General features: G+C 49.8%; 7 protein-coding genes across 7 annotated transcripts; 2 read left to right on the forward strand and 5 right to left on the reverse strand.

The window, feature by feature from the left end:
• Positions 1 to 137: 137 nt before the first annotated feature.
• Positions 138 to 2,899, reverse strand: CI109_107388 (uncharacterized protein; the record flags this gene model as incomplete). The annotated part of the gene is made up of 13 exons (XM_032005829.1): positions 138 to 269; positions 340 to 497; positions 568 to 664; positions 778 to 822; positions 883 to 925; positions 992 to 1,110; positions 1,210 to 1,476; positions 1,542 to 1,732; positions 1,897 to 2,095; positions 2,214 to 2,250; positions 2,316 to 2,360; positions 2,538 to 2,646; positions 2,782 to 2,899. 13 exons carry the CDS (start codon positions 2,897 to 2,899, stop codon positions 138 to 140), a joined length of 1,560 nt encoding a protein of 519 aa, XP_031859836.1.
• A 571-nt stretch (positions 2,900 to 3,470) lies between these two features.
• Positions 3,471 to 7,626, reverse strand: CI109_107389 (uncharacterized protein; the record flags this gene model as incomplete). The annotated part of the gene is made up of 18 exons (XM_065968025.1): positions 3,471 to 3,698; positions 3,773 to 4,069; positions 4,121 to 4,279; positions 4,337 to 4,353; positions 4,417 to 4,446; positions 4,507 to 4,585; positions 4,635 to 4,754; positions 4,803 to 4,874; positions 4,933 to 5,067; positions 5,125 to 5,335; positions 5,389 to 5,631; positions 5,693 to 5,782; positions 5,858 to 5,938; positions 5,994 to 6,048; positions 6,096 to 6,200; positions 6,252 to 6,391; positions 6,450 to 6,616; positions 6,670 to 7,626. 18 exons carry the CDS (start codon positions 7,624 to 7,626, stop codon positions 3,471 to 3,473), a joined length of 3,186 nt encoding a protein of 1,061 aa, XP_065824097.1.
• Positions 7,627 to 8,561: 935 nt separating this feature from the next.
• On the reverse strand, positions 8,562 to 9,962 carry CI109_107390 (uncharacterized protein; the record flags this gene model as incomplete). The annotated part of the gene is made up of 6 exons (XM_032005827.1): positions 8,562 to 8,630; positions 8,753 to 8,825; positions 8,889 to 8,956; positions 9,061 to 9,279; positions 9,354 to 9,677; positions 9,747 to 9,962. The coding sequence occupies 6 exons, from the start codon at positions 9,960 to 9,962 to the stop codon at positions 8,562 to 8,564; spliced, it is 969 nt and encodes a 322-aa protein (XP_031859834.1).
• A 663-nt stretch (positions 9,963 to 10,625) lies between these two features.
• On the forward strand, positions 10,626 to 13,756 carry CI109_107391 (uncharacterized protein; the record flags this gene model as incomplete). The annotated part of the gene is made up of 9 exons (XM_032005826.1): positions 10,626 to 10,980; positions 11,042 to 11,361; positions 11,411 to 11,591; positions 11,645 to 11,835; positions 11,887 to 12,027; positions 12,082 to 12,426; positions 12,478 to 12,929; positions 12,999 to 13,152; positions 13,214 to 13,756. The coding sequence occupies 9 exons, from the start codon at positions 10,626 to 10,628 to the stop codon at positions 13,754 to 13,756; spliced, it is 2,682 nt and encodes an 893-aa protein (XP_031859833.1).
• Positions 13,757 to 14,777: 1,021 nt separating this feature from the next.
• On the forward strand, positions 14,778 to 16,980 carry CI109_107392 (uncharacterized protein; the record flags this gene model as incomplete). Its single annotated transcript, XM_032005825.1, has 5 exons — positions 14,778 to 15,272; positions 15,360 to 15,461; positions 15,608 to 15,991; positions 16,107 to 16,792; positions 16,857 to 16,980. 5 exons carry the CDS (start codon positions 14,778 to 14,780, stop codon positions 16,978 to 16,980), a joined length of 1,791 nt encoding a protein of 596 aa, XP_031859832.1.
• Positions 16,981 to 17,338: 358 nt separating this feature from the next.
• Positions 17,339 to 18,938, reverse strand: CI109_107393 (uncharacterized protein; the record flags this gene model as incomplete). Its single annotated transcript, XM_032005824.1, has 7 exons — positions 17,339 to 17,450; positions 17,538 to 17,695; positions 17,765 to 17,847; positions 17,903 to 17,960; positions 18,045 to 18,580; positions 18,642 to 18,764; positions 18,884 to 18,938. The coding sequence occupies 7 exons, from the start codon at positions 18,936 to 18,938 to the stop codon at positions 17,339 to 17,341; spliced, it is 1,125 nt and encodes a 374-aa protein (XP_031859831.1).
• A 1,103-nt stretch (positions 18,939 to 20,041) lies between these two features.
• CI109_107394 (uncharacterized protein) lies at positions 20,042 to 22,509 on the reverse strand (the record flags this gene model as incomplete). Its single annotated transcript, XM_032005823.2, has 2 exons — positions 20,042 to 20,247; positions 20,334 to 22,509. 2 exons carry the CDS (start codon positions 22,507 to 22,509, stop codon positions 20,042 to 20,044), a joined length of 2,382 nt encoding a protein of 793 aa, XP_031859830.2.
• Between the last annotated feature and the right edge of the window lie 117 nt (positions 22,510 to 22,626).

Here is a 22,626-nt window from a genome sequence, read left to right on the forward strand (position 1 = left end):
CTTCAACGCCGCCTTTCCTATGGCTATCGTTAAGTCGCACTGCGTTCTCTTTCTCTCATCTCCATCTTACTGATCACTGTCGACGTCGTCGTCGACGTCACACTCGACAATCTGGGCCTGAGGAACGATATCCCAGCCTAACTCCTGATTCTCGACTTTGACAACCACTTTCCATGAGCCAAGAGGAGATAACTCCTGAACGACTTGTTTGCGAAATCGTTATTGAACAACTCGACAGGATAGTCTGCCCCCAATTTATATGCGGCAGCCTATGATCATTACGTGTGAACGTCAGTTCCCAGACAAACAGAGCTAAAAGGAGGATGAACTGTGACATACCTGACCGGAGATGATAGCGACTTCATGGGCATTGACAAGTGTCCAAGCAGCTGCGAAAGTCGTATGCTTGCTATTCCTGTTAAGTAACCAGATGAAAGGTACGACAAAGGCGTAATGTGTCCAAGAATGACAAAGTTGATGCCACCAATCTTCTCGAACTGGACGAATACCCAAAGGTCAGTCATGCCTCATGACACGCCACGAGAGGAGGAGAAGAGTGCGACTCACTGATCTTGTCTTTCCTGATTTCATTTCTGGTCCACGTGTGTTCGTCCTTCTTGTTCAGGAAGATAGTTTGGAATACATGATCTTCGACAGGGGTGTGCTGTATATCATAGATCAGCGGGAAAGTTGCGAAAAGTAGAGCGAGAGCGCTATCAGAGGGCGGGGCGGGGCGGGCGAAATCGTGATTGAGCTGGAGTGCAAAGTTGAACTCACCTTCTCGAGTTGATATTGGAACGCATTACAGTCAAAGCACATTTCCTATCAAAACAGAATCGATAAGCTCCAGTCCATCCGCGCGAAGTTGACGGTACAACTCACCAAGAGCCTGGGGTGGTCTGGAACCTGCTTGATAAGGTACATACTGTAATCGCGCACACGGCGATTAATCTCTGCCATACGTAGATACCGATCTATGTGTCGCACTTACGGTCTGAAGATCTCTCGTCCTTTTCTGACTCGCTCGGAATCATCTCGACCATTGACATTGGCGATAGCCTGTTGTTCGTCAAAGTCGACTGTGTAGTATTTCCGAATATAGTCGATGTCCTACCGAACCAACCAAATATAAGATCAGCCTCAGCGACCCATCCGTCTATTCCCACCACGTAAAGTGAGAGAGGGAGTGTAGTCTAGTATGATACTCACATTGTGAGTGACTGTGATATCATCACTCCACTTCGTGCGTCCCAGAACAAATCTCTCCATCCAACCGGCAGTCTTGCCCAACAATCGCTTAGCAGTGTCTGCCAAGATACAAAGTACGATCTCGTCAAACTCTTCTTCATGCGAAGGGAGATCTTGATCCGCTCCTGCGGCGTTGTGTAAATCTTCTTCTTGTCGACGGGCTTTCATCATCACTTTGACAGTAGGAGATCGGGATTGGATAGCAGTCAATTCGGTATTAAGTCGGATCTGAGAACCACACGAAACGTACATCAGTATACTGGTGCCACTACTGGCTTCGTTGGTGGACCCACAGTGACACCTCTCTCTTCCAATTTGCCCGCCCAAGTCTTGTAAAACTCGCTAGATTCGGGGAACACGACCATAGGTGGGAGATTTGAGGACATGCTCTTAGGGTCGCAGGGGTACCACATTCCGTAAGTGGGGGAAGTGTAGAGTCGTTCCATCATGACGGTAGGGAGGTTAGGGGTGGCATTACCGGTTCCTACGAGGTTGGCAAACAAAGTCAGCACACCGTTCAAACAAAGAAGAAGGGAGAGGAGGGGATAGTCGATCCCCCAGGGCGATCTATCCCAGCAAAGTATCACACACGAGCGACGGGCGAGGAAAGATGCTAAACGAAAATGTGAAGGTACAGCCTCGACTCACCGAGGAAAAGAGCCAAACTGGGGAACAACATGTATTCCAAAAACTCATTACTCAATCCTGCAAGCTTGCACGAAATCTTGATCGGGATCAAGGCGAAGAATACCTCAAACCATCGGATAAGCTTGAGGAAGAAGTTGAATCGCTTGATATCGGCTGCGTGTTGATCGACCAATTTGGTAGGGAAGAGGTTTGTCCAGAACTACCGGGGCAGAGATGATCAGTACAAGGCTTGTTTGGCAAGACAGTAGTCTAATCGGGCGAAGACGCTAGAAACATAGAGGACGTTTATCGCATAATTGAGGAGACATTAAACTCACTTTGTCACCTTTGCCGAATGATACTTGGAGATCGACACTGCGCGCAATCGACCTGTCAGCTCTGTGTTTACTCATTCGAGCAAATAGGAGTGATAAACTCACGGCTCAGCCTCGTATCCACACTTCTTGAAATGGTAGAAAGTGTGTCTAGAGACTCTATGGATTAGCTCAAAATTCCTCCCTTCGTGTGAACCGCCCAAAGTCAATCCCATCTTCAGCCTGCTCCCATCAACTATCCTCCAGCCTCTCCCTAACTGGGAGAGCGTAGACCTCCAATCGCGGCTACTGTGGATAGTATGAAAATGGTGTTCCCCTCGCACTCACTGGTAGATGTAACTTCCACCTTGAACACCTTGATTCATCCATTCTGATCCATACTTGTTCTTATCGATGGGGATCGAGAATGCCTGACCACCACAATACGCTTGTGCATCTGGATGAGAGGAATCGCGAACTAGTCAGCTCTTTCTCTGACCAGACGCTCCGCAAGACAAATTAGGTGGCCAGGAAGAAGTTTGGGATTACGAGGTATGGGTCAGGCCACCGCCGTCATCGTTGGACAACTCACCAATCATGGTCACCTTGAACTTGTCAGGATGCATACTCAATCCGTCGGCACACGCCATACCCGCCGCCCCTGCTCCCACTACCAACACTCTCTTCGGTTTATTTTGTGTTCGTGACATGGTGTGATCAATAACCTCTTTGTTCGTGGAGGTAAAATTCGTGGATTGATTTGCCTTTCGATGAACAGTCCGTGATAGATAGATACGATTGTTTCGATACGATCAACTATATGTATGTCAAGATGCACAGCGTCATTGACAGCGAAAACAACAGATATCGTATTGATCGTCCCATCCATCAAACTGACCGCCGTCTGTCATCTGTTTCATCGATCGAGTGATACCTGCAATCGCGTCTCTACTAACTTTTCTCGTCCTGAGCGGGTGGGATTTCATCGATCGGCTAAGTCTGATACCCACCTAATCGATGACGACGATTCTTACTGTATCAAACGTTGATCGATCTGCCAGGCACCATCTCTCATCGGACCTGCGGTTTGGACGATACATATTGCACTGTTCGATGAGTATACATGGATGGATGACCGAATGAGTGAATAGATGGATGAATGCTAGAAGTAACATGATACTAATGGTATGTACAATGAGTCAGAACAACACACTTGTAGCCTCTTGACACTATGAATGATACAACTATGAACAACACAGCAGAACACTTCACCGTCCACCTTCAGCTACGCACACCCTTCCCCTTCTTCTTGTTTGTCTGAGAGTAGGTCTTGACTGTCGAGTTTGAGCCGGATCGAGTGCCGCCAGTCGCTGTAGCCTTGGTCTTTGTTTTGGTCTTGGTCTTTGATGGCTTGGTAGTTGGCTGGCTTGAAGATGGTTCCAAATCTCCCTCGATATCGTCAGGAACCTCGTGATCGCTGTCATCATCTTGAGTGACCGCGAGCTTTGCCTGAATAAGACCATCAGTCAAACATACCATCAGGACTCAGGACTCTACATAGTAGGCCCATGAGTGATACGTACTTTCTTCTTTGGAACAGCAACTTCAAGAATCTTAGCCGACTTCTCAGAGTGTCTCTTCTCCGTCTTGTCAAGTATCTCCGCCATCGCCTTGTCTTCCAAGGTCGGGCTCCTGAACTCATCATCGTCATCCAGCTCAACTGGACTGTCCTTCCTCTTATTGGATGATGATGATGTGTGCTGAGGAGCTGGTGCGTGAGACATTGTAGGTGGCTTGAAAGCAGACATCGCTTTCGATCGGCTTGGTTGCTTGGGAACAACCGAGCGGAGATCACCCTCAGCTGGGATACTTGTTGATGTCTGCAATAAATTGGGGCATAAGCACCCATTCTGAGCTAACAGATTGCTTACCTCTTTGTCTTCGTCGTCATCTGAACCAGGGTCAGTGAGCGGAGAGGATGGCGAAGGGATTGTATCTCCTTTCACCCCTGCACCACCTTCTGACGAAGCAGCGATCATTGCCTTGCATTTCTTCAGCTCGGCTTCCAACCTGCTGTTCTCGTTCTTGAGCTGTGCGGTATTATGTTAATTGACCATGGTTTGACACATTGAATGAGATGAGCTTACATCCTTGATCTGTTGGACTACGTTTTCGGTCAAGTAAGTGAGCAATTTGCCCAAGACCTTCTCTCTGCATTCGAACTCACCCTGCTTTGCGAACTTCGTTTCATTCACTTCTACTCGGTCATACGTTAATAACTCTTCCTCAAGGTGACTTATCTAGCGGTACAACTCACCCTTTTGCAATCGTGCTTCGTTCTTGGCCATGTCTCTTGCGCTGGCCACGTCTTGTTGAGCTGTCGTCAATTTCTCTTGCTAAACTTCATGTCAGAAGAGCGCAGCAGATGACAAGATAGACTCTCACGAGCTTCTGATTCTCTCCTTCCAATGCTGTGATACGGTTCAAGTGAGTGGTGTTGGTACGTTTAGAAGCCAAATCGAGTTCGTTCTTGAGACGTTCGATCTCGTTCTGCAGTGCCGCGGACTGTGCCGTTGGTCAGTGCTAGCCAGCAGCGCCACATTGCATACTCACCTCCTCTGCAGTGGTCTGTCTATATAGATCCCCCTGCTTGTTCAGCTCAGTCTGAAGAGCGGCGATATGTCCCTGGGAGCGAACAGTATCAGCGAGGTCATGTGATGAAGAGGAGTGGTACGGAGCTCACGAGTGCTGCTTCGAGGTCATGCTTTGACTTCTTGGCTTGTGCGTCGAGGGATTTTTCCCTCGTTCTACTACTCTGGATTTCTGAATCCCTTGTCTTCTTCTCGGCACTCAAAACGGTCATTTGGTCATGAAGAGTCTGTAAGAGTGATCGAAGAATTAGTTGACCATGTGAGGGATAGCCAAACAAACCTACCCGAAGATCAGACCTTGCTTTGTCGAGATCGTCGTTCAGCAGCTGCCTCTCATTCTTCACAACTTCGACCTCTCTGCGGAACGCTTGCTCAGCGGTTTGACGTTCGGCGGTGAATGTCGCGCGTTGATCCGCCAAGTCTCGTTGAGCTTGACGAAGTTGTCGCTCTGCTTCACCAAGCTTAGATTTGTGACTGTCGAGATCCTTTTGCAAACTATCAAGGTGCATTAGCGACAGGAACTCAACTTGTCAACCACATGACCTCACCTTGTAATCTCTTTCGATGAGCGAAGAACCCGTTCTTCAGAGTCACGATGAGCCCGTCTCAAGTCCCTTTCCTTCTCGTCCAGGTCGCTCTTGTGATTAACGAGAAGCTGGTCAATCATGTTTTCGGGGTCGTCCCCTTCACAGCCTGACGAGCGCAGGTGCTCCTTCAGATCATCCCATTTCCTCTCGTAAGCGTCACGGTCAGCGTCAGCTGTCTCAAGTTGGTGTTGCAGAGAGGTACACCTAAAACAGTTTCATGGAAATCGACGTTCAGCACGTTCACTCTCAGTGATCCCCCACTCACTGCTTTTCGGATTCGGTGTACTTCTTGTGCAATTCGTCTTGGTACTTGATGAGACCTTCGGTGATACCTGTATCGGCTTTCTTGTTCAATCTGGGGTGAAGCGGTTAGCTGGTGAGACAAAAGTTTTTACAGATCGACCGGGGTTTTCACCGGTTGACCACTTACTCTATGAGCTCTGTAGAGACAGTATCAAGTTTGGGCGTAAGACTTTCTTCGAACAGTTGCAATTTCCCCTCTAGCTCTTTGCTATGTACACGACGTGGTCAGTACCTGGTTCATATACGAGCGAGGTCCAACTTACCAACGATTCAACAACGACTCCTCGTCCTCTTGTAGCTTCTTATTGAGCGCCTTGACTGATCATTTCATCAGCGACAAAGAAAATCTCATCGAACAAACTGACCAGCGACAAGTTCATCGCGCGAGCTGCATTCAGTCTGCAGTTGAGCCTTGATTTCGTGGAGGGCGCTCTTCATATTAGCAAACCTGTCGGTATGCGAGGTGATTTCTGAACCGGAACCATCAGTAGAGAGAATTATGATGAAACAAAGTAACTCACCTTCTTTGATGACTTTGACTTCTTCGTTTTGCCAATCTCTCACCTCGCGTGAGACTTCCTCGACCGACGCGTTCAATGCCGTTGTCCCAGCCTGGAAGCTCTTCTGCAGTTCCGAGAACGTTTGCGACTTAGAATTCTCTCTGTTTCAGAGCATTAAGAAGGGATCTATAGCATAGTACATGGGCCCAGGAAACTCACTTCTGCTTGACCTTCTCCCTCCAGCTCCTAGCGTTGTTGATGCTTGTCCTCCAGGCTATTTGATCTTGTTGACTCTTCTCTTGACTTGTTTCAAGCTCTTGAGTCTTCCTGACGAGCTTGTCGTTCAACAAGTCGCATTCGGCTTTGAGATGTTGACATCTTTCTTCCTGTGTCGTAGGGGTCAGACTTGAACTTCTATTCAATACGCGTCTAAACTCACGAGCGATTTAATCCTCTCGGCTTTCAATGAGATGATGTTGAGGTATTGCTCCTCTGAGCCGTCATCATCTCCGCCAGTATGCTGGTCTTTTGGGACGGAGTCTCGCCTCTCCGTCTTGACATGCACCGACGTCAGAGGTGCGTCAGGAACTGCACGATCCCCTTCACTCCGTGGTGTAGGGTGGTCAGGGAGCACGGCGTCGTTCGAAGAGTACACTCTGGCACCAGCATTCACATCAGGCAGAAGTCGTGTTACAGGCGGTGCCGTACTAGGGACTGGTAGTTTCTCCCGCTGGTTCCACGCAGGGTGACCTTGTCCACCGGAAAAGTTAGCGATACTCGTGTTGGAGAAGTTCTTGATGTCTTGCTCCTTCTGTAAGGGACGTTGTAGCGATGCAACGAAGCTCGGCGCTCGTTCAATCGTGGTGTTGTCATCATCGGATTTGTGCTCTAAGCGCAAGTGAGAAGATTGAAAGGGCCTGAGCGGTCCCGAAAAAAGAGAAGGTCCAGTACGTCCTCGTTGAGTAGGCTCTCGCTCGAGCTTAGGCTGAAAATCACCATTGTCGGACTTCTTAGATACCACATTGCCAGCAGTGCCGAGATGCCCGTTGGATCTAGCTGGAAGAATTGGTCCAAGTGGTGGAAATTCGATGTGTCGATCGAGTTGCCGAGCGTTTTGACTTTGCGAACGTCCAAGCGCGAAAGGCTGGGTATTCGCAGGCTGCGGCCTCAAGGGACCACCTGCGGTAGGCTGAATGTTTTGAGAGGACCTTTGTTGTGTGAGAGCTTGCGAAGGACTTTCAGAGGGACCTTCGGATGCAACTACTCTCCCTTCTCGTCGCTGAATGATCGGTGCAGGTTCTGGATACGGTGTGGCGGACTTGGTGTAGTCGTGTTTGGAGAAGGCGAAGCTTATGCCTTGAGAAGGGCCAGGTTTTGGCTCGTGGTCTCCGTTCATTGTGCCAAACCAATTCTGTGATCAAATTGGAGTCACCCATTAGCTTTCATGCTTCCTTTACAGCTTCATAGACCGAGACATGCGACATTGGGTACACCACATGGAAAGAGGTAGATAGATCTAGTGCCCAACCTGGCATTAGGAGCGCTGATCAAAGAAGACAGATTAGATATCAAAAGGTCTCTTACTGCTCTAATTGGGAAGAAGGATTAGGTGATGGACGCAACGGAGAAGACCTGCCTTCCTGGAGGTGTGGTGCAGAACATACTTCCCTTCACCAGGCAGGTGGATTTGCCACCCGCAGGATCTGGCGAGGAAGGTTGTTGCGTTGCAAGCGAAACACTAATATCTTCGGCGGAAAGAAGCAAAAGCGTAAAAGAGAAGTAGAAAGGGAGGTTTGAAACGTCCAAACCCACGATGCGCTGGTGGTGGCGGTAGGAGGAAGGAAGGAAGGATGTCAAGTCGCCTACAGCGGACAAGAGAGGGAGATCAAGGAACACATCGCCAACGAGCTCGTGCTACTCACCTCTTGTATCACACTTGAAGGTGGTGAACGTCGACGAGAGAAGGTCGTCAGTGATAACGACGATAGACTGACAAGGAGATGTGAGGGGGAATAGAAGAAGAAAGAAAGAAAGAAGAAAGAAGATAGTCGCGAGCGATGTACCATATCTGAGTTGGTTGACTGGACTGTCAGCGAGACCGTTGAACGCACGGACCTCCCTCCAAGATCGTGAGAGAACCACACCTCTGAATCAGTATATGTTAGAACCAAGGTGAGAAAGGGTTCTCATTAGTGCATGCATGTATACATGCTCGTCAATGATTTAGTAGATGTACAATGCATCAAGCTCACTATTTTGGGGTACAAACTCAGCATTCAAACATGTTATTTTCCTTCACCGTGGCTGACATCCAATATCTTCCCTTAGCTTCTATCGCAAAGGACTCCATGAGCACGGAACCAGAATGGTGGATTCCATGCTCTGGGCGAGTTTGACGGTCTGCACAATAGCGAGGATAGTCAGCAATAAGTTGAGGTTGATAGTAAGGAGAAAGCATGCTATGTCGGTCAAACGAATGGTAGATGATGGAGGTCTAAATGAAGGAGAAATATAGCACTCACTTCCTGAACGGTATCACTCCAGCTACCAACGCTCCAAGCTTGCTCCCTTGTGTGCTTTCGAGTCTCCATGTCGCTGTAGAACGGCGTGCATCAGCACCGACCTTTTTAATCGTAGCCGAGACTGATAGCAACTTACGGGTACTGCCATATGTGGTGGACCTCGTGAAGGTGTCCAACTTGGGAGAAGAAGGCGCCAACAGGTTGCTACACACCAAGTATCAGCGCTCAAGCGCTTGCATCTCGCTTTCCACACTTCTCCTCCAAGCATGCAAGCTCTCGAAGGTGTTCAGTCGGAAGTCACTACTCACGACGAAACGTCTTCTTGCCTCCAGACCCCTTCTCCAAGCATATTCCCAATCCAACAGCTTTCCAGGTTGCAACTTGTAGCTTCTCATCTCGAAGATCCCGCCGTCTGGGAAACCCGAGTCGTGGGGCGGAGAGGATGGCCAGAATGAGAATTCGGAAAGGAGTTGAGAGTGTCTGGAGATGATGGTAGGGAGGATTTCAGATTGAAGGCTTTGCATCTCCTGTAAGTACCGAAGCACGGAGCTATCAGCAACTACTTGATCGCAAGAGCGGAGAGGGATGAACCGCGACTTACCTTGCTCAACCTCAAAGCTCGATAAGTCTCATCAAACCCCTTGTACCCCTCATACTCCAAGATATGAGTAAAAGTCCCCACATCACCAACAATGGCCTCCCAGCTTCCTGTCAACTTGACCCCTCCCAATTCCCCATTATGCTCGATCAACGCTCTGAAGTATTTCTCGGCCGCTTGCACATAGGCATCTCTTTGTGAGGGGATGACAGCGTGTGTGATCTTCTCATGGACGTATTTGCCCCTTCCGACGAGCTTGGAGTGTTGACCGTGCGCGTTCTCGACCAAACCTTCAGCTTTAGCCTCTTTGGAACCGTAAAACAAAGCCTACAAGTGAAGTAAACATCATGTATGACGTCAGTACGGTGAAGTAGTGGATATAGATGGTATACTCACGCCGAAAAAGCCTTCACCGCCCGTCTTGGGATCCTCCGCAGGGTCAACAGCCTCCTTGCCATCCTTCGGTGCTTTGGCCTTGGGCGTGTCGGGTAAAGAGAGGGATGGAGAGGTGTGCAAGTGAGCGGAAGTTGGGAAGAGGACCGCACGTGCGGGAACTCGAGCAGACGCTCGCAGACCCAGTTGTATCGATGAGAAGGAAGGTGCTGGCGGCATGATGGGCTTGTGTCTCGATACGATAAGTCAGAAAGGGATAGTAAGGACGATGAATGCTTGATGATCGAACACGCAACGTGCTAAGTATGTCGCCGAGTGACCATCTGAGCGAGGTACTCCACCTCGCTCGAGGTTGACTGAACCGGACCGAGCGTAACCGGTTAAGTCAAGTAAAATCAGCCTTGCTCACCATCTGCCACATTCCCTTAATTACCGTAAGTCCGTTCACTGCTGCCTGTTGCTGCTTACTGCTGCTCACTCTACGTATTGATCAACTCGTTGTCATTGTCGTTGGACCACTCTTTCTTCAACCTCTTCTGAGCGCAAAGAGGTAGAAAGATTAGGGTACAGGTTGTCATCTCAGTCATCACAAAAGGTACTTGATTGCTTCTAATACTGGTAAACAATGTCGTTCTTTCGCTTATCAATTGGTATTTCTTCCTCTTCCCATCCTCGCCATGCTCGATATGACAACGACGCGAATATCTGCCTCACTCAACTCTACGACGCGACATGATTGACTGTAATCACAGGTAGTATACTTTAGGAGCTTTGGTAACTCCTGTCGCGTCCCGAAAGGAATATCTGACACCTCACCCGTGAGTTCCGCTCAATTTATCTGGTCAGGTATCACGGACTGACGCTGAGATCATTCCAGCTTCCATGGCCGACTATTCCTCTTTCGACCAACCTGGAGGTCCTTCAGCACCAGGTGGCTATCCACACTCAGACCGATCCCGGTCTCCACTGCCGCGTCCGGACCGTGACGACGACCGTCCAGGCTTCACGCGCGGTGGCTTCGCTCCTATACCCCATCGTCATACCGACCTACCGCCTCCACCTCCACCAGGGAGGTATGAGAGGGATGAATATGACCGAGGAAGAGCTCCGAGGGACAGGGAATTTCCTAGAAGAGAACTAGATCCAGAGCCTGAGGAGAGGTGGGAAAGGAGAGAATGGGATGATTATGATAGGAGACCGAGGGGTGCTCCAGCGTCTCACTGGGAAGACGACTACGGTGAGCACCTCTTACTTAACCTCAACAACTGTCTGTGCTAAGCTAATCATCGAGTTTATAGATCGACCAAAACGTCGTCGTTCACCCTCACCTCTCGGTCCTCCTTCTCACCGTCCCCGCTTCCACTCCCCTTCACCTCCACCCCGGTTTGGACATGCCGCATTACCCGACCCTGCTTCCATCGAGACGCTCCTGTCCTTCCGCAACTTCGCAGAATGGTTTAGAAGCTCTCACCCTCAGACCGCCAAGATTGACGAGGAGGAGACAAGAAAGTTTAGAGAGTTGATAGAAAGCGGAACGGCGACGGAAGCTCAGGCAAAGGAGAAGGTTGGAATGGCCAGGCGATATGAGAGATACAGGAAGGAGTTCACTTCGCGTCAGGTAAGTTTGGGTAAAGAAGTCAATTTGATCGTCCGCTGATCACCTACAGCTTTATGCACTGTTCCTTACTCACCGCGACTCGGCGTGGTTCAAGGAGCGATATTCTGACTCGCCAGAATTCGCTGCGCTTCGTCGGAGACTCAACCGACAAGGACGTGTACCGACCGCCAACAGGTACGCAGAGGAGCTGCGCGCTGGAGATTGGGACTCCGCAGACTTCGACATGGTTGGTGAGTGCAGTTTAGTGTTCAAGTTACAATATGACCACTAACCGATCTTGTAGAGACTGACGAGAAAACCAAGAACCGAAGAATGTCTGATCACGAAGAGCCGGAAGGGTTGGATCGAGCTTTAGGAGACAAAGGAGGAGATTGGGTTGGTGATGAGTCCCTTCGTTTGGAGATCGCCCCAAAAGCGAAGCAGCTGTTTGTCAAGACGGCTCCTCCGACGACCAGTCGTAAAGATCTGGAAGAGGTATGTTGACTGACTTCACCTTCATGATGTCGAGCTAATCTTCAACAACAGCTGTTTGCAAGAGTGCCTGGTTTCCAGTGGATGGCTTTGAGCGAGCCTTCTCAGAAAAGGAGTTTCCACCGTGTCGCTTGGGCGCAGTATGCGGATGATGTCGACGTCTCAGAGGTCATTCAGAAACTCGATGGACAAAAGGTGAGCCATACCTTGGTTCATTTAACCGAAAGTGATGCTCATGCCGTGATCTAGATCGACGGTTTCACATTCCACATGTCAGTCAACTCTACTCCTACCATCGGTCGACTCAAGGTTACACCTCCCATCGCCAACACTCTCGAACGGCTAGTTCAGGATGGAGAAAACGCCAAAGCCCTAGCGCTGAAATTGGAGGAAGAGCTGCTTGGTGATGACGACGAGCAGGAGGAAGAAAAACAAGAGGGAGATGGTGAAGTGACAAAGGAGGTCGCTTTGGAAAAGAAGATAACTGGATTGAGGGAGAAGCCTAGTGATGCTGTCCAGGCCAACGTTGACCGACTCATTGAGTCTAAGGGGTTGTCTGGTGAGACTCTGACTGAGGAGGAGCAGATCCAGAAGGTGAGTTAGCAGCACCTCACCGCGTGTGTGATTAGACTGACATGTTCATAGGCGAAGACAGTCCTCGACCAATGGATCTCATATCTCCGAAACGGTTTATCAACGTGTTACTACTGCGTTGCGCCAACATCTTTCGCCGAAGAGTTGCACCGGAAATGTATTGGGCATGTTCGACCTCACCCTTCCGTGAAGCAACAGCATCACGAGCTGGAAGCGGTTCCCGAGACCGAAGTCAAAGCGGAAACCGAGCAAGCTGAAGCAGACCCGAATGCGGAAGATGTCAAGCCACCTCGAGACGGCGAAGATCAGAACGAAGACAGGGAATTGAGAGATCAGGAAGATCGATCTGGAGACAGGAGTAGACGGATGCCTGGCGAGAGAAAGGCTCCCATCTTCCCTCAGAAGACGCAAGAAGAGAAATGGGTGGAATCACTCGACCTAAAAATCAAGCCTTTGCTCGGTGAGGTAGACATAGCCGACTACGGTGGCAGAGATCTGGAAGCGTGAGTGATTTGACACCCTTGTCTTCTCTTCGAGATGGCGGCAGATTTGAGCTGACATATAACATACAGGGAGACGAAAAAGCTATGTGCACCTCTGATCAAGCAGGAGGAGCCAAGCAAGTATCGATGCAAGGATTGTAACAAGCTGTTCCGAGCACCGGAGTTTGTGATCAAACATATCGCGGTCAAGCACCCGGAGGTGATGAAGCCGAAGCTAGACGATGTGAGTTTCTAGCCTCTCTCCGTCAAAGTCGTCATGCTAACAAATCTTCCTCTTGATGCAGCTCGCTCTTCTCAACAACTTCGTTCTCGATCCTCAACACCTCCAGCCAGGAGCATCTACTCTTGCAGCGGTCGATGACAAGCTCGTCAACAGTCAAGCGTTCGGTGGTCCCGCACCCATGATGATGGGAGCCGTGAATCCCGCCATGATCCCTCAGAATTTCGACTCATCTGCCGGAGCAATCGCCCAAGGTCCTAATGGCGCCGGATTCAACTTGATGCAGCAACAAATGATGATGATGATGCAAATGCAACAAGCGATGATGATGGGTCAAATGCCAATGGCCATGCCGGGCGCAGGCGGAGCTGGTCCTGCCGGGCAGGTTGGTGGAAATGGATTAGGATCGAGAATTGGTGGATATGCAGGTGGTGGAGGAAGTGGCAGTGGTCGAGACGCTTCGATGTCAGCTACTCCCATGGGTGCGGCATTGCCTCTACCGCCTGCTCCGCCTGGTGGGGAAGACCCAAGAGCGAGAAGGGGGAGAGTCAGTTACCAAGATCTGGATGAGCCGGGTGGTGGAGGAGGTGGGGGATTGCCATACTAAGTAGGGAGCACTGAGCGTAGGTGACAAGGTCTTATCTAAAATATCTGCATTGTAGAAGTAGAGCAGGCAAGTACACTATGCACAAGCGTATGACATGTTGATCTCCACAGATGTCGCCAAGAAGCCATAGACATGCGAGATCGACGAGGCAGCAAGGGGATCTTACCGTTTGTCATACGAATGCGCAAATCGTCATCTATGAAAGTCCAATCGTGAGTCCAGTTACTTCTGCTTGCTGTTCTTACCAATCTCATTGTTGTCAAACCTACCCTCCAGATCTAGAAGTATCACACAGCTGACGGACCCGCCACCCAGGAGCTTGTTTGCCCACAAAAACAATGCATCGCAACGAAAAGTATCGATACTGTCATCAATCGCGTTTCAGTCGATAACTAAATCTCAGCCATTCCTTCACCCCCCCTCATTTCTGTCAAGTAAGCATAGTTACTCGAAATTCGATCATACGCCTTGCGACGATCTTTCAAAATGCAAGTCCCACGATGTACGATGAATCTCGAGGTCCAAAACTGACGCCAAGCTCCATGCTTGTTGAAATATTGACAAGCCGTCCAACAAGCCAGATCTATAGTACTCTCCAGGCTGACCTATCCCTATAGTCCAACTAATCAAAGCAAGATCGACCAAGCTACCTTTTGATCCGCTAACGAAGTAAAGTACATATAACGACCTTCCCGGTTGACCTCGATGTTCCCTTCGTCTTCCAACTTTGTTCTCCTTCACTTTCTTCAACGACCCAAGGTCGATTTCGTGGTTGCTAGTCACCACACCACTTCACGCTTTCATCGTCTCGACGACTTTTACTTTCGCTTTTGAACAACTACACTTTCATTGACTGAACTAAACAGAACCACAAGCACTCACTTGCTCCGCCAAACATACATACCTATCACGACCATACAGTATAACATTGTCGCAGAACGATAACCAAATTCGATTTCGCTTTTTCCACTTTGTTCTTTTTCGATTAAGGTTACCCACCACGCCACGATCCCCTACGATCATGTTCTCGCCCATCTCTTTGTTCTCTATCCTTCCTCTTCTCCCGCTCATCTTCGCTGCTCCTTTACCTGCTCCTCTTCTCGATCTGACCGGTCAAGGAGATGGACTTCTCGACTCTCTCCTGCACACTACGTCTCCTCACTCTCCCCCCTTCTTGGGCGATAGTGTAGGCGGTACCTCCCTTATCCCCTCTTTAGTGGACACAGTCTCTGACCTCGTAGATCCCCTCGACTTATCACTCAATCTGGATACTGGTCTTGCCCTCCCCCTACTTGGAGAAGTGGGTTTAGGCTTGGGACTCAATATCGATCTTTCCTCTGAACGGGAGATGATCTGTGGTCCGGTAGATGGAGTTTGGATCAACACTTTGACAGAATATCATCTACCTTGTGTCTGTTGGGATGAGGAGAGTAAAGGCATCGTTTTGGATCTACAAATTGGTGCGGATATTGGATTGGGAGAAGTCGACGATTTGGATCTCTGGTTGAAAGCCCAGGTAAGCGCAGTACCGATCCATACTGTACTTGACTGCTCAGGTCAGAGAAGCAATGAGGCTAATTCTGGCATCATCATTATTCATCAGGTCCAGCTTGGCGGAAAGACTTTTACGTATCCCGAATACTCGATGCCTACTTGTGATGGAGATGGTGGATTCAACTGTCCCGGAGGACGACGTCCTGACGGCGTGAGTAGCGCGGACATCTTTTACCACACCACTGTGTGCAGTACGATGATACACCCTCATCAGAGATTCTTGGTCTTACTCCTCTCGGCGTCTCGTCTTGTCGTACCTGAGATAAACTGACATTGTACTTCACTTCACCATCACAGAAATGCTCTGCATTCCTCGCAGCCCGACCTCGACCTCGTCCCGTCTTGCAAGCTGCCAAACCTTCCGCCACTCCAGTTCCCAGCTCCACTGACCTCGTCGTCAACGACGTCCCACCTACCACCATCGCCTCGTCGTCGAGTGTGACTGCGACACCTTCCGACGGGGGAGTCTACGTCATTCCAACTTCTAGTGCAGCTTCAACGGTCAAGGCTAGCGCAGTGACCTCTCGCACAGATGGCTCGTTCACTATTCAAGGATTTACGGGTGTCCCTCCCCCTGCGTCGAAGGGCAGTTCCATAGGTGCACAAGTGCAGGTTGTCCAAGCTACAACGACGACGACGAGCATGAGTACGCAAACTGTCGTACTTCCAGCAACTGTATTCGTGAGTGTACCATCCGCATCGGACTGGCTGGTGTACCCCTTACCATAGAGAGACCAGTTCATCGGGTCTGGGTGTCTGGAAGCATCGCTGACACGAGTGACACTCGCTCCAATAGGTCGAGATAGTCACCACCACCCAAACCTCCGTCTCGACGACCACTGCCCGCGAGACAATCTACGCCACTGTCACTGCCACACAAACCCAAACTCAATGGGCGACGACCACTGCCACTGCCACTACAACTGCCACTCAGACGCAAACGCAAACACAGACGAAGACTGTCGACACTTGCGATGAGGATGAGACTATCAAAGCGCTCTCTGTGCCTGCTCAGCAGACCGCCTATGTCCCTCCTACTTCTAGCAGTTGGTCAATGAGCACAACATCCACCTCCACCGCAGCGTCCAGCACTATCTCCTCTGCTACACCTACGACCAGCTCGAACATCGTCAACGTCGAAGCAGTCCGCAGCACATCCGCCACATCCAGCACTGTCTCGACAACCAGCTCCACTTCCAGTCACAGTTCCAGCACTACCGCTCCCAGTACTTCCACGACAACTACGCCGTCTTTGGTTCCGACTAGCACTAGTACTGTCTCCACGCCCACATCCACCACAGCCGACAACAATGATGACGACGACGCTTTCTCAGGTCCTCGAGTCGTCCAAGCTGCTCGACCCAAACCTCGACCTACCCCCGTCGTCGGAGCGAATTGTCCAGCTGGCCAAGTATGGGCCGTAAGCCAATGTTGCAGGGCTGACCAAGTCGAAGTGAACGGTGCATGTACTTGTAAACAAGGGTAAGTGACTGTATCTCGGAGATACGCACTGAGGACTGATGCTGATTATTTTGTCTTGGGGTAGACTTGAGAACTTGCTCGATCTCTGCGTGGAGCTTTGTCTAGGCAATAGACTTCCCGATGGCTCTTGTTCGCTCTTAGGTCTCGACCTCGATTTGGGAGTTGGATTGGCCGGACTTCACTTGTAAACCGTGGAGTGATAGTACACGAACCACTGTATCAATCCTAATCAGTCGATTTACTACCGAGTAGTCTAGAACCCTTACTACTCCTCAAACTGTTGAAGATATATATCCCATGCTACCCATGAAAACCACTTGAAGACTTGCTTGATAGACATTTGTGCCACTAATATCATCGTCTTACAGCGGCGAGACAACATAAATATGTGCGCACCTGGAAACCCAGCTGCATTATAATCCTCTAAAAGATACAAAGGGTATATAACGTATTTCACTACCCAATCAAGACAAATCCATATATAATCCCATTCCGATTTTGTGTTTCGATATCCTCTTTCGCCGCTTAGCTCAATCCACACAAGACTTATGTGATGGTGATCACATTCCCTTTCGCATCTTTCAACACGACCAAATCGCAGGCAATAGGTTCTCCCGAATCCATATACGTCAAAGCGGTCTGGTCGAGAGGATCAATCCTAAACAAGCAGCACGATGTCAATGGAGTTCAACTTGACTGAACACTTGACAGAAGTAAAAAGGATTGCTTGGACGCAAGCACTCACTTGATCGCCATCTTCTCCAACCATGCTCTACCGAGGATGACATCAAAGTGGTTCTCCTCGCTCATATACGCAGGGTGAGTCTCGGTCCTCGAGCCCACGGTGATCGGGATATTACCAATCGCTTTCAAGCCAGTGTATCCGAACGAACCCATACCGAACTGACAGATGCAGCGAGTGATCAGCTTGCGTCGCGCAATCGAAAGATTGAAGCAAGAGAGCTAACTCACGTTCTTTGCGACAAGCTTGTTCTTCACGGCGAAATCTCGAGAAACGTAGACGTGTCGGTAACCGGATTTGAGAAGCATGCGGACTGATCCAGTTGTCAGCTGGGAATTCCACTTTACGCATGTGCAGGCTGAACATACCATTCTCGACCTTGCCGACTTTTCCAACGACTGTTCGGACACCGTTGTTGTTATGGAACTGACAGTAAAGGGATGTGATTTAGCCATATGATCAACGCGGTATACCGGGCTACCTGTATCATGAGGCCAAAAGCAAACTCACCTCTTCCCACTCTCGCTTCCTCACGTCTCCCAGGGGTTCGGCATCGTCGTCTCCCCATTTACTCTTCCTCGACTTTGAACTCATCACACTCTTTGCCTTTCCCTTCAAGGACGGAGCTCCGAGGCCATTGCCGTTGCCGTTTCCATTCCCACCAATTTTGGTTGTTGTTTCACCATTTCCACTGGTATTGGCTTGAACGTTGGCGCTTCCGTTAAGTCCAACTGGACCACCTCCGCCAACCACAGGTGAACCGAGATCCTTCGATCCAGCACCTGGTACGATCTCGGACAATTTCGACGATGTCTGACCGTTAGACTTGGTGTTTGCGCTAGTCTTTGTCGAAGTTGATCGGACGGAAGGTGACGATTTCTGACTCTTCGCTTTGGTCTTGGAGGCAGGAGTCGAGTAGGCGGGAGGAGGGACAGAAGATGAGTTTTTGGCAAAGTGGGCATGAGCCTGAGGGAGGGTAAGATGAAGTGTGGCAGAAGGAGTGGACGAAGGTGGGAAGCGAGATAAGAGGATCTGGACGTCATCATCTACGTGAAGAAGGTTTGCAGTTAGTATGGAGGTTTGCTCCGGGGAACATAGTTCACGCACCATCGTCCAAACTCCATCGATCTCCTTCGTACTCGTACACCAAACCCGTCCCATCCTGTTGCTCGCTGTTCAACCCAGCTTTTGCCCATATTCTCTTGAAAAGATCGGTACGGGACTCGCCATCTGTCAAGGGGAGACACAAGTCAGTACATGCGCGTGTGCTCAGGAAGGATGGGTGGGTACTGTTATGAGCCCTAGGGAGAGAGCATGCAATTCAAGACTACACATGGTCGGAGACATACCTTTATGGGAGAGCGCGAACGTCCTTTGCGGCGCATGTACGTTGTATATGAACATTGTTGAATGTTGATTTGAACAAGGCTAATATCGATAAGTGGTGTGATACAGAAATAGAAATGAAAGAAAAGAAGAAGAGATCGACGTTATGTTGTTGACGAACGCTCTGTACTGGTACTGAACAGCTGTTCACTCACTCGCTCGCTCGCAGCAACATGACGAAAGCAGCGAACAGCCAGAGAGTAGAGCACAAAGTGGTAACAGTCGGTGGTGATGGACCCTGAATTCCAATCAATCTGGTAATCTACTGCTAACGGGTCATTCCCGCTTCAAAACGCGTCATATCCACGTGGGGGAAGACACGAGGGGTAAAGTTGATCTACAGTAGCAATCAGTTAGGCACACAAATCAAGATGATATGGCTGTTTGCGCGCCTTTGATCTGTACGAGCAAGTTAACGGAAACCTGTTTCCAAAACCGCGTACTGTTTTGTATCACATCTCATTTGCAGAACTGTATGATATTTTGATCTTTAGTACAGCATCAACAACTACAATGCCTAAAACCAATCGTGAGCATCCCACATACATTCACATCCTCATCGACCACACTCCCTCCTCTACCCTACGAAGATAAATCTGGTAATCCGTCCTACCCACCCGCCCGTTCACACAAACATCACGTTCGTGGAACGAAAGAGCTAAACCTCCTCTGGTGCTTTTTGGCATCAAGGGGAGGTGGGTGTGAAAGGGGAAATTAAAGGCGAGACTGAGGGTTTTCTCTTCACCATTCCATGCTTCCTCCCGTCCGTTGCCAAATGGTGGTCTATTGTAAACACAAAGCACTAAGCGGTCGCTGACTCGCTCAGTTCCAGTTCGATAGTTGTCTTGTCAATAGCTCAATAGCTCCGATACTGCTAGATACCGACACGTGACATGCTACGATCAATTCATATTGCTATGTCACATACTCTCCAAAAATCGACTGATCTGCTCTGCCGGTGGCTCATGGGTATTGTACAAATGACTAATGTTAAGATACGGAGTAACCCAAAACTTCCTTTCGCCCAATCGTCCGTCGCAACTCTCTCAGATACCTATCAACTTGGTCTGACCGCTCATCTCACTTACACGTACATGCTGTCCAGATTCGGTCGACACACTTCATTCTCCCAACCTTCGCAACGCTCTCAATGCGTCGATCACCGTTCTTTGACGTGCTTCCGAATCACGTCGACCGTGATATTGTTTTGCGGAGTTCGAAGCAGAGTCGCCGCGATGTAAAAGTGATGGGCCGCGGAACGTTGGAAGTGGTTGGTCTGACGGTGTTCGTGGTTGAACTTCGCTTTCTATCGATGAGACGCTAGGCGCTGTGTTGCCAATCCCGTTAGCTAACGGACGTTTCACGAGATACTATCGTTACCAAAGTCCACTTGAAGGTACTAACGAAACTCACCACGACTATCTCGCTCGGTGCGAATACGAATCAGGTCCCTCTGCAGACTATCAATCTTCCTATTCTTCTTCGTAATATCTCTCTCCATTGCATCGTAGTCCGCTTTGGACACGATGATCGACTCTGGCTCTCCTGAATGCTGCTCACTGCTTGCAGAAGAGGCAGAAGAGGCAGAAGAGGAAGATTGAGACGAGGTCGAAACAGCTCGCTCGATCGAAAAGTCGGAACCGATGAGTAATTGCGCGTCTTGATGTATCCGCCGTTTGAGATCTTCCATCTCCTCTTGGTGAGCTGCAACCAATCTCTCGTTCTCAGCCTTCACCTCATCGACCTTGGCTTCCGCATCTGCCAGGATCCTTTCCCTCGCAGCCTCTTCTTGCGCAAACTCCACATTTGCCTCTAACAGCTTCTTGATCTGACTCTCTAGCCGTTCCACCTCTTCGTTCCTCTTCCTCATCTCCTCATACAGTTCAGCTGAATTGTTGGAGGTGTCACCGCTCGTTGTGACTAATTCGAGCTTGGTTTTGAGGTGGTTGACTTTCTCCTGCCATTGGGCTATCTTCTGCTTCGCCTCCCTATGGGTGGCTTGGTGTTTCTGGACCTCTGTTGTTCTGGCAGCTTTTTCGTCCGCCAATCCTTTCTTGGTCGTTCCCAATTCTGACTCCAGCTGTGTGGCTCGTTTATCGCTCTTGTTCTTCTCTTCCTTCGCATGCACGAGGCTCGCCACGGTTGTTGCCAGTTGGTCGGAGAGGAAGTTGTACTCTTTCATCCTGTTTTCTTTCTCCATTTCCAGGTCGCGGACTCGACCTTCGAGTGTGTCCACTAACGCTGCCCGTTTATTCGTATGCTTAACTGTCACCTTTGCTGTGTCGAGTTCCACTTGCAAAGAAGCTTTCGCTTGGCGGAGGTCATTGCAGTCGTTCTCTGCTTTGATCGCTCGATCTTCCAAATTCTTCCTCTCCTTCTCCCAAGCGAGGATGTTGGCTTCCAATTCAGTCTTCTCCCTATCTATCTCGTCCTTGAGCGTGTTCCATTCCTCTGTTGCCGTGGCCTTGGCGTTCTCCATGTCTTCCACCTTATTGACCAATTCTGCTTTAGCCGTCTTCAACATGTACACCTCCCCCTTCAGTTCTTCAACCTTCTTCTGCGCCTTGTCTTTTCCCAGGATCTCTTCTTCCATCTCTCTTCTCACAGATCTCAGTGCGTCCTCACACTCCTGTTTCTGCTTCTTCACTTCTGCCAGTTCCTTCAGGGTACCCATCGCGCTCTTCCTCTGCGCCAACATCCTCTCGATCTCCGCTTTCATCCGGTTCTCTCGCTCTACACCTTCCGAAAGGGACAGGTGCATCTGTTCAAGCTGTTTCTTGTTCATGTCCATCGTGTCGAATAAACCTTGAAGCTGATCTTTCTTCTCCGACAGCTTCGTTTCGAGATCCGACTTCTCCTCGTTCAACCTTTGTCGACTCTCTTCAAACTCTTCCTTCGCAGCCGATAGCGATCGTCTAAACGTGTCCGTTTCGACCGTCAATCGCTTGTTCTCGTTTAGCAGTCGCTCGATATCGCGATTATGCGCCATCTCATGCATCTCTTTCTTGGTACGTTCGCGTATGAACTTGAATCCGGGGATGTCAACCGATGGCGATCTCCTCTTACTCGGGCTTGTGGTACCGCCTTCTTCCTGTTCTTCGAGGCTCACATGCAACGTCCTCTTCAGACCAGTGGACTTGTCTACGCCCCTCTCGGGCAAGGGGGGCACGTCGCTTGACACTCGAGTACCATCGTTGTCGCTTTCTAGGAGGATGGATGTAGTATGGACATGGACGATGGTCTCGACAGTTGTGGGTGACGTTTTGAGTGTAGACGGTCCAGGTGAGGAACGGTCCAGCCGATCAGATGGACCTTGAATGAACGAATGGTTCCTGGGTGATGTTGAAGGGAGTGCAATACAATTCGAGGACGATGCGGGTCTTCCCTTCTGGATCTGGCTAGGTGGCGGAGTGGGAGATCTCGACATCGATGTGGGGCGGTATGAGTCACCTAACCACCAAGCACGATTGGGCAAGGGCTGCCGCTCGCCCAATCTAGGAATGCATGGTCGAGGTGGGAAAGGAAATGATGGTAGACGTGATCGAGGGTCATCAGTCCGGGTGGGGCGTGGGTATCGGTAGGGCATCATGCCATTCTCTGCGGGGATGATCACGTTTTCATCAGCTTTGGCAGTGGTCGCGAGAATGCGAATCAAAAAAGGGGGAAGGGGAGATGAGAGAGGTAGCCAGAACTAAATGATGTGGAA

The sequence above is a fragment of the Kwoniella shandongensis genome, chromosome 14 (assembly GCF_008629635.2).
Source record: "Kwoniella shandongensis chromosome 14, complete sequence".
Taxonomy (NCBI): Eukaryota; Fungi; Basidiomycota; class Tremellomycetes; order Tremellales; family Cryptococcaceae; genus Kwoniella; species Kwoniella shandongensis.